Source organism: Charadrius vociferus, unplaced genomic scaffold (genome assembly GCF_000708025.1).
Source record: "Charadrius vociferus isolate BGI_N301 unplaced genomic scaffold, ASM70802v2 scaffold553, whole genome shotgun sequence".
In the NCBI taxonomy this organism is placed as follows: Eukaryota; Metazoa; Chordata; class Aves; order Charadriiformes; family Charadriidae; genus Charadrius; species Charadrius vociferus.
Window position 1 is genome coordinate 806,939 of NW_009647688.1, and position 10,988 is coordinate 817,926.

A 10,988-nucleotide genomic window follows, 5' to 3' on the forward strand; every position below is an offset into this window, starting at 1 on the left:
TGCTGGCCATGCTCTTCTTGATGCACCCCAGGATGCCATTCGCCTTCTTGGCCACCAGGGCACATTGCTGGCTCATGGGCATCCTGTTGTCCCCCAGGACTCCACAGAGCTGCTCTCCAGGAGGTCAGCCCCCAACCTGTACTGGTGCGTGGGGTTATTACTCCCTAGGTGCAGTACGCTACACTTGCTCTTGTTGAACTTCATCAGGTTCCTCTCCGCCCAGTTCTCCAGCCTGTCCAGGTCATGCTGAATGGCAGCACAGCCTTCTGGTGTGTCAGCCGCTCCTCCCAGTTTTGTGTCAGCAGCATTTCCAATGTCTACTCAAAGGGAAAAACAAGAGTCCCCCCAGTTAGGTACTGTGCAGTTCAGGGTGCTTTTATAATCTCACGCGATAGTGCAAAGGGAACCAAACTTTGAAATGAGAGCTAGTTTGGGCATTTCTTACCGCCCTAGCTCCTGGCCTTCCTTCCATTGTGAGATTCCTTTTATAATCTCAGTAAATGGGAGAAACACAGAAGTGGATGTCATTTATCAGTAAATGCCCCAGCTATCAGTCAGTGCGGCTACGAAGTCTGTCTTGAATGACTTCAGAACAGAAAGCCTAGCCCAGGAGAATCTGGTCCCCAACCTTTGAGAAAAAGGAGCTCAACAAGTTTCAGAATATCTACAGAATTAGAAAAAAGAAAACTATTCAAACCAAGACATACTGGCTGAACTTAGAATACTGGATGAATCTGTTCAAAACCAGAAGTTGCTCGAGCCACTCTATTTATGAAAGAGAAGTTCCATGTGGAAATGCTCCCCCAAGAGTCCAGCTGAGATGCAATTTGGTAATATTTCTAAACATGAATTAGATCACAGAGCTTGAATTTGCGTAGATTATGCAAAGTTTACTTAGACATCTCCAAAGGAAGAATATCTGTGTTTGTCTTTTTTCTAGCCCCTGGACTTCGAAAAAGTAGCAGAGTACAGGTTTGACATTGAAGCAACAGATCCCACCGTTGATCTTCGCTATTTCAAAGCCGGTGGCTCTCGGAGCATTTCAACAGTCACCATTGAAGTCACCGATGTCGATGAGCCTCCTGTCTTCACTAAACTACCATATGAATTTAAAGTAAGGGAAAATGATCCAGAAATAAGAACACTTGGTTCAGTTTGGGCACACGACCCTGACGCAGCTAAACGGAAAATCAGGTAACATGACACCAGCTTTAGTAATTCTGTTTTAAAGTGGAAAATTTGTTAACGATTCCAAGAATTTCATAAAGAACTAAGACTTTGGCCCTATTTTTCAGAATCTGCATGCCAAAAAAAATTAAAATAAAAAAATCCAATTTGATTTTTCCAGTACTGCAGCCATGGATATATATGGTAACAAATAAATATGAACATAAATTACATTTACCAATGTAATTACCACATAAACTTACTGATAAAACGCTTGCACATTTACAGGAAAATGCATAATCCTGGATATCTTTACATGGTTAGAATTTATTGTTACATTTTTTATTGTAATAACTCTCTCAAGCATGTGCTTTGAAAAGAAAATAGACTTCTGAAACAGCAAAAGACAATAATCTGGCAACTTTTCCAACAGATATATTTTGCTCTCAGAGCTTGCACACTTTTAGGGAAATATTCTGAGAGCACCTGGTCAAGATACTAATGTAATTTGTCACACAAGAACTCTCTGACCTTCCACGATGAAGAACTGAAGTGAAACGGTATTATCACCCTTGCCTTAACATATCTCTTTTTAAACAAAAAACAGATTTATTCGACGAAGAGCTAGTCCTAATGGAGACTATATTAGGGTATCCGATACTGGAATCATTCAACTTCCCAAGCCCCTGGACAGAGAATTCAGCTCCTCATACAACATCACTGTCGCAGCTCAGGAAATCCTTGAAGATGGTAAGCGTTTCCCTCTTCCCTGCTGGAAAGAAATCGGTGTACAACGTTACAGCAGGTCTGTAGTGTACCAAAAAGGAAAGCCGCAACCTGACAGCCGGTTCCCACAAAGCGACGAATGAAAGGGATGCTTGCAGGGTTAGCTCAATAATCTTCCAAATCAAATGAGTACCTACAAATGGGTCAAATATAGTTTTAAGATTTGGCCCTTAGCTATTATGAAAATGCATTCAGATTGTTACAAGGAATAAAAAGGGCATGAGGAGAGGAAGCAGCTTGGGGAACATGGAGAAGCCCTCCTCATAGATCCTTCCGGATTTAGCCCAATGGGAGAGGGTTTACGAAAATCTCCGAATCTGTCAAAGGAAAAGTTTAAATGAATGGTGGAGCTGGAAACTCTCTGTATTCGTCACGCAGGGGGCACAGAGGTGGACACAAAGACTAGAAAGAGGGGGGTAGACAGCCCTGAGATCCCAGACATCTGAGAGAACTGTACTGTTGTTGTCGTTTCAGGCCGTCTTTCTGACAGAGAATCACATGCCCAAGTTCACGTCATAGTCACTGATGAAAATGATAACGCTCCAGAACTTGTTTATCCTGAGGAACCCAGAGTGTGTGAAAATGCTGCACCAGGAAAGGTGAGACAGGAGGGAGAGTTCTTCCCTTAAACCCCAATTATCTAGTTGCAAGCTCAAACAAAAGATGTCTTTTAATAGAAGTTAGAGTCGGTGTTCATACCCAAGCACCTGACCACTTCACTGATCTCCAAAACGTCAGTAGTCAGAAATCTCTCTTCAGGACTTTACCCTGTTGGAATATTGATTTTTATCTGCTGAAGCACATGGGCCGCGCAGCTCCTCTCCCTCCAGGCTTTTAAGTACGTACGTGCTTTAGCAATTGAACCGTGAAGTACAGTCAAGCCTTGCAGAGCAAAAATTAGCAATTCAGTTTTATCACACAAATGTTCATATGTGACACTGAGAATGAAACTATTTCAAAGTACTAAGAGAAACATTGCAGCATATAACATTATTGTAGTATTCATCGGAGTGCGAGCATCTGCATGCACAAACAGTCTTAGTATTTGTGGGTTTTCACGTTTGGCCTCAGATACAAGTATTTAGCCCATACATATAACGTTTGATTAATTAAGAGACTTTGTCACAGATTGGACAAATGGAATCTGTTAGAACACACAAGGTATTATTTCACCTTTCATTTAATTTGCAAAATACCTTTGGGACATGATCATACCCATTTTTTATATTTTTTACATCTAATCTAGCCCCGGTTGAGGTTTTCAAAAACAAGCATGTCATTCAGCAGTGGCAGTCTCAATGACATTCAGTGCATGAGAGCCATACTTCTAAGCAAGTCGAACACTTTAGAAAACAGCCATCTTTTAAAATTTTTATTTAAAAGAGATATATGTCTATGAGCATAAGACTTTTTTTATGCTTTAATTATACAAGATTTCCTCCTTTGTTTCCCAGCTGTGAATGAAGGGGCAAGATTGCTCTTTTTGAAGAGCTACAAGGGAATCACTTGCCTTGAAAGAACCTGAAGAGGAGCATCACAAGATATCCTCATCCTGCCCTTTAGCAAAGGGTCATACAGGACACACAGCCCAGCTCTACCTTAAATACTGTACACTGTTGTATCACCGGAGGCAACGTATACTGACAATTACCACCTCTTCCATCTTTGTAGGTAATCATCAGGATTTCAGCTACTGACAAGGACGAAATATCACCTAGAGGTTTCTTCAGATACTCCCTGGCCACAGAAGACAGCAACTTCTCCTTGGTTGAGAACTACGGTAGTGTATCCCTGCCATGCATTTTCTCAGTTAGCCCCAGTGAGACACTGGGACACAGGGGAGAAAAGCTGTCACCATGTCCTGTGACTGGTCTAGCTGAGCCAAGTAACAATTTATTTTTAAAGGCTTAACCTACCAAAAAAAAAAAAAAGTCATTTGTTGCCACCCAGGTTTCAGTGGGTTCCCTAAAGGCTGGCTCTGTCTAAGGGGGACATGTTCCAACTGACTGATAATCTATACGGAAAATCTGGGAGAGATTATCACTTAATTAGATGTCGTTACTTCTTCCAGATAACACAGCTAATATCACTGTCAAATATGGACAGTTTAATCGTGAACTTGCCAAAATCCACTACCTGCCTGTCATCATCTCAGACAACGGTGATCCTGAGCTCAGCAGCACAAACACACTTGTCATCAGTGTCTGCAAGTGTAATGAAAAAGGCAACTTCACTTTTTGTGAGGAAAGAGCTAAACAAGTTGGAGTTAGTATACAAGCACTGGTGGCAATTTTTATTTGTATCTTCACAATCATTGGTAAGTATTTGACTTTTGTAATGTTCTCTGACTCAAAATGTCGGGATTGTTTCGTTTTGTTTTTTCTTAACTGAGGTCTACAAAAGCTTTGTGGCTATAAAATGGTCATGAAGGCAGAAATACTGTAACTATTTGATTCATCTCACTTGCTCTTTCTATTTGGCCTGTTAGCGTGGTTTCAGCTACAAAGCTGTTCATTCTACTGGACAGGCTGAGTCCCTGGAAAGGTTATTGCACGTATGCATAATATACTTGATTTACTGCTGCTAGGCTCACATGCAGCTATAAAACAGGAAATTTGTGCTGGGGCAGTAACAATAGGATTCCTGTTTCCAAAGGCTGAACTAGTCTGGAAACGCTTTAAAGAGTCAGTGAACTCATATACATAAATAAATCTGTAGCAAATCAGCAGACCAGTACCTCTTTGCTGTATTTGGAGCCTATCAGAGAAGGCGCACCATTTGTTCTGCCTTGAGAAGAGACCTCCTTTGCAATTACGACCCAAGTAGCATTTGATGCCTGGCATTAAAAGACGTACCAGTTCAAGGCAGTAGTTGATCAATGAACTTGCGACACTATGCATTTGTACTTGTGACTCCAGCTCAAGAGTCAGTTGTACAATTCCTGTACAGGCTGAAATGCCTTGAGAACATACAAATCCTACAGTTAAACAGTATTTTACACTATTTTTAAATAAATGTGTTTAAAAAAATTCACTCCGGAAAAAAGCCATTTCAGACTGTGTTACACGTCTTAAACGCAATTTGTTTTACTTCCTTACTTCTCTATTTACACGTGCTCATCTAAGTTTTCTTTGCAGTGATCATATTGCTAATTCTTCTAAGAAAGAGACACAAGAAGGATTTGAGCGGTCTTGGGAGGAACGTGGCAGAGATTCATGAGCAGCTTGTCACTTATGATGAAGAAGGAGGTGGTGAAATGGATACCACCAGCTATGATGTATCTGTGCTCAACTCTGTCCGCAAGAACGGCATAAAGCCAGAACCAGCGCCCTCTCCGTATGCACAAGTCCAAAAGCCTCCTGGAAATCTGACTTCTGGTGCTGGAGAAATGGAAATGATGATTGAGGTTAAGAAGGATGAAGCCGACAATGACAGGGATTTGCTGCCGTATGACACACTTCACATTTACGGCTACGAAGGTGCTGAGTCCATTGCAGAATCTCTCAGTTCTTTGGGATCAGGCTCCTCAGACTCAGACGTTGATTATGACTTTCTAAATGACTGGGGCCCCAGGTTTAAAATGTTAGCTGAGCTGTATGGATCAGAACCAAATGAAGATTTTGCATATTAAGTTCAAATTAGCCATGAATTTTCTCCCTCCCACTACAGATATACAGGAAGAGCCTGTCAATGGCCAAAGAAGAACTCACAGCTCTTCACCCAAGCCACACTAGGATTTCAAACAGACATGAAAAAAAACCTGACAGCGGTAGGGTTAAAAAGAAATGCACAGATCACGTACACTGACTTCCCCCAGCACTGCTATCCTTGCTAACATTCAGTTCTTTCCCCAAAATTGCTGCTCGAGGATCTGCTCGAGTCTTCCAGGACACAACTACTCTCCCTACCCCGATAGGCACTGATCCTTAAAAAGTGGTTTTGTCCCCAGTTTCTCCTTCGTTCCTCTCCTCCTGTACTGTTTTCATCGACATGCATTCACGGGCACCATCCGCTGGAACATAGAGGTTCGGTAGCTTTGGGAAGGAATGTTTTGGATAACCTCCTGCCTCTCCAGCCGGCTGGTTTGCCTGGCCCTCTTGTAACATCTTTATTGACATGCCACGCTTATGCTTACCCAGCAGAGGAGAGGAGGAACATATGGTCTATCACTTAATATTAGAAATTATTCCATCACTTTCAAAAAGAGGCATGATTTTTTCCTTCTTTCCAATCTATTAATTATTCTTGCTTTATAGTCCTCTGCTGCATATACGAGTTACTAAAGATAAAATTAGACAGGATTTTTAGATGCACAATCTGGTTTCATCTGTCATTTTTAACAGCCTGATGATGATTTCGGGCACCATTCTGGCGTGCTAGAATTTGCTCTAGCTAGCAGCAAAATTGGTTTTTCTTTCTGTAAATAGGATCTCAGTGTTACTCAACGGCACACATCCTGCAGGGCAGGAAACGCGAAGATCAGGGGAATGTTAAGACTCCAATACTGTAAATCTCTCTAGATGGCAACATAGGTCTCTCTAGATTTCTAAAGAGGTTGAATAGGTTTTTTATTCAACACTATTAAAGCAATTGTATTATTTCAGGGACAAACGAAGGGCCTCATTACTGTGAAACTGTTTTGATTTTTTTCTAAGCAGGTACTGTAAAACGGGTATTTTCCACCTAGGAAAATATTGTAGACTTCCAAACCAGAATGCTACACACCCACACATTTGTCTGCACAAAAGAACTGCAAATGTAAGTAAGGTTTTGGAGCTGCAGTTACTACGTCCCTGGGAAGCGTGTGTTCAGTTTCTCACCTCATGAAGAGCCACGGAATGAACAGAATGAAACTTCCCATGCAGGAAGTTACCTAGCCAAATACGTTTTGTAAAAAGCGGGTCTCTTAGGACAATGGCCTGTCTCTGGCTTCTGGCAATGCAGATTCCCGTCACCTTCAACAGGAACAGAGCCCTGCCACACAGATACTCAATTCTGCAGAATCTGTGTGGGAGCTGTATGTATTAGTTTAGTTGATTTGATTATTTAAATTTGGTAGCTAACCAAATAACACTAAATCTTTTTTTTTTTCCCTAAACCAGTATAGTGGAACCTCACAAATTTGCTTTTCACTTATTCATGTCATCTCTAATTTACATTCCCTTCCCCAAAAATGTTTTCTTGGCAGGAAATAGCAATGCACTGTAATATGGTCTCACATTAGACCTCACAACTGTAAAAAGGTGTCCAATACATTACTTAGCTGGAGACTAATGCCTACTACCATCAATAATGCAATCACTCAAATTTTCAAATATGAACTAAAGGAAACTAAGTAGAATTGTGCTCATCAGTCAAATCAGGTTTGGATCACATCCTTTACAAAAGAAATGGGTTTGGGGATGACAGCCTTGGTTTTATTTTTAGTGTGCTCATTTTCTTCTGTTTTGCTTAATCCAGTCAACAGTGTATGCTACTGAGGTTCCACATGTTAGTATATTATAAAGACTGCTAACTAATAATACTTACAGTTTAAAGTTTTCATCATAACTAGGTATTGGCTATCAAGAGGTAAAGTTAGTTATGAAATTATTTAGTGCAGTAAGTAAAGTACTTTGGTAAGCATCATCCAGATAGTATTACCTGTAATCACTATTTTTAAGCCTGTTTTATAAAGCTATTTTAAGGAACGCTGTATCAGTTTCCACTGTATAAAGGTGTTTGCACTGGATAGTTTCTTTTTATATTGCTGTACTGTTTGGGTTTTTTTACTACATAAAAGCTAATCTCAAGTTTGGATGTTCTGTGCATTAATGAGTTTCACACAGAAGACAATACCAGGCTTTGTAGCACAGGGAACTCAACCATAAAAACACTGGTATCTGCTCTCTAAGCCAACTCAGACTAGACACAAATTCACCAAAAGATTTTCTGCAAAAGCAGTTTTCTCCCAGTCTTTGGGAAGCTGTCAGTAACGCTCCTGGGTAAGGAAAAGCCCCAGCAGTGCCATCTGGTTCCAGCAGCTGGCAAGGTTGAACCCCCCGACTTCGGGGGACTCGTGCCTGCCAGTGCTAGGGGATGCATCCCATTTCCCAGCAGACGTTTGGTATTTTAGCAGCCAGGCATCAGGGTGATTTTGAACCACCGTGTTTACCGAGATCCCATCCTTTTTTCCTACTGGAAGAGTACTCCTCTGGAATGGGAAAGGACTCTGAGGAACAGAAAGTACTAACCCCTGGGCCAGCACAGACCACCCGCCTGCGCGGCACCTCCACATGCGCCCACCGCCGGAGCGGTCCATCAGCGCTCACTCTGCGGAAGGAAAGGCTGAGAGCCCAGCACCACCGCCCGGCCCTGCCCTGCGACCTGCCGCTCCCCTCACCTGCTCCTGCTGACGGACCCAAACACGGTCACTCGGGCGCACGCAAAAAGCTCCAGCCTTCTCGCAGTCAGGGAGTTAGTTAGGACATGACAGAACAGCACCCACCTGTGACAGGAAAAAAAAAAAGAAAGACCCCTAAATTTGTAGCTTTAGATAGCACAACTCCTTACCATTTCTTTTCACTGCTAATAATGACTATCCCTATATAATCCCAAGATTATTCTAGCGCTTCAAAAAAATCACGTCAATTTTGCCCAGATATGGCACTTAGAATTTACAAAGCACGGAATAAAGTAAAAAAGTTCAATTCCTTCATTGCTAATTGCCACAAGCAAACTCCAGATCAAACACACTTTAGCACAAGTTGTATTAAAAACACAATAGATGTGCTAATTATTTTATAATGAAATGCATTTTTCCATAGAGAGAATTTGATTAAACAGCTACTTGCAACTTGTAGCAGAGATTCTCATAAAAGTTTTCATTATTCATTTAATTAATATGCATTTTAATATCGTATCCCTAAAAATATATCATAACTTATTATTTTATTACATTCAGATGCAGAATTCACGCCATTTAATAAAGGTTTTTTACTCCCATCCCATTAGAAATTTTTATGAAATAATGACTTTTGATCAGAATCCTCAATAAGCATCAAAGCAGCGACGAAAAGCTGTTTGAATTCCAACACCTGGCACACGGCCGCGCTTCCCAGACCGCTCAGGTGAGCGAAGGTCTGTTATCAAAACAAATTTCCACTGTTCAGAGAAAGAAAGAACAACTGTATTGGGTATTATGCGATTACAGTCCAGTACTGCTGATACACTGTCAGGAAGAACATAACAGGAAATCCAGTGAAAACAGAAGGACTAATTATAAAAGGGAAAAAACAGTATTTTGCGAGTTCTTGTTCTTCAATGAGTGGGTTCTTCCCTTCCCTGCTTTCAGTGACGAGGGCTTAGAGCAGCACCGGGAGGGGCCCACCAAGCGGGCGCTCAGACCGGCCCAAGCACAGGTATTGCCAGCCGGCCAGGACTAACTGTCGGGAGCAAGTCACGTAAAGCCGCGCTGGGTTTTTGGAGCTTAGAGTTTGCAGTATGGATCCATCTAAATACATTTATTTTAAATGTTTTCACTCCTATCCGTATGTCACAAGCAGGGGAAACGCTCATGGTGGGGGTAAACATGCAGATATAATATCCTGTTAGGCTAGAAATAATAGTTCGGCTTACTTCCATTATATTCCAGGTGGGGCTAGGACAGAAAAAAAAGAATAATCGCCATCTTTCCTGACATATTACTTTTTTTTTAATAAATTTTTCAAGTTTGAGGGAATAAGAAATAAAACTCTTACGGGTGTACCTTCACATGCTTCCTGGAATGAAAGAAATCAGCAAGGCGATATCTTTCCCATTTAAGAAGCTATCACTATTTTACTGTAGCACAAGTCATCAAGTCTTACCAGGAACTGAATAAGAGTCTGATCAGACCAAAGGATGACTTAGCCTAAATCTAGTCCATAGAAAAAGCATGACAGAAAACAAAACAGCAAAAAAACCCTTTTAGCCTGCATCAGAAAAAGGACAACAAAACCAGCAAAGCTCTTTTATGAGCAATAAAAACCCCTGGATCATTGCTGACCTCTCTCAGCTTCCTAACTTTGTTTCTGCCTGACCTGAAAGAGAAGGGAAAAACAGTGTTTCCTTCCGCTTATCCCGAGCCAGGCGCTGTCCCACCTGCTTTCCCACAACGCTCTCCTAATCCATTCCCGTTAACCCCTTCAGCAATGCCACAACCAATCATAAATCTCTGCAACTCTTTCATTCCTCTTAAAAAGGGAATCTCTCCTTGAAAGCCAGTGCTCTGAATGAAGCTACCAAAATGAGCAGAATGCAGCAATGCAGAGTTCACCAGGCAAACACAGCCGAAAAATAAGCCAAATAAGGGTTTTTAGAAAGTCAGTAAGAGCTGGATTGCGAATGGTCCAAGGAGCTCTTCTGGCAGCCCCTCTGGAGCTCGAGGCCTGACCTGCCATGCCCTCTACAAAGCAGGACATTCGCAAATGGAGAGGTTCCAAAGGAGCAAGGACAAGAGGGAACGGGCACAAAGGTGACCTCTCTCCCGTGAGGGCGGCAGAGCAGTGGCACAGGCTGCCCAGAGAGGGGGGGGAGTCTCCCCCTCTGGAGCCATCCCAAACCCGCCTGGACGCCATCCTGTGCCACTGCTGGAGGTGCCCCTGCTCTGGCGGGGGGTGGGATGGGGGAGCTCCAGCAGGCCCTGCCCACCCCACCACTCTGGGAGTCTGGGATCCTGTGAGCCACCACGGAGCCACCCACTGCTCTGGCCCGCAGAGAACCTCCTCCTTGGCCCGGATTTCTTGGGACAATGTCTGGCCGCTACAAACTCCTTTTATGCAACTGGGGCAGTACAGAGAAAATGCACTGAAATGTGAGCCCAGACTCCATCATTCTAAAATGTCTTTTCCGAACAGCCGCCTGTGCTTTCGCTCGCCCCATTTCAAGAGAGAACCTGAGGAACCTAAAAACGCCAAAAACCCGAAGAGCCCCTGAAGTACGGATTTTACCGCTGCACTTACAGCGGGGAGAACATCCCGCACCGCAGCTGTGTCACACCCCCGCGAGTGCCACAG

The 10,988-nt window shown here is 42.6% G+C and overlaps 1 protein-coding gene across 1 annotated transcript in view; it reads left to right on the forward strand.

Annotated features, from left to right (window-relative positions):
• CDH5 (cadherin 5, type 2 (vascular endothelium)) overlaps positions 1–5,584 on the forward strand; it is a 12,164-nt gene extending 6,580 nt beyond the window's left edge. Inside the window, exons 6-11 of the mRNA XM_009881391.1 lie at positions 941–1,194; positions 1,775–1,917; positions 2,428–2,552; positions 3,625–3,733; positions 4,025–4,270; positions 5,079–5,584. Of these exons, the coding sequence (XP_009879693.1) occupies positions 941–1,194; positions 1,775–1,917; positions 2,428–2,552; positions 3,625–3,733; positions 4,025–4,270; positions 5,079–5,584 (1,383 nt within the window). The remainder of the gene's footprint in view (positions 1–940; positions 1,195–1,774; positions 1,918–2,427; positions 2,553–3,624; positions 3,734–4,024; positions 4,271–5,078) is intronic.
• The last annotated feature ends 5,404 nt before the right edge of the window (positions 5,585–10,988 follow it).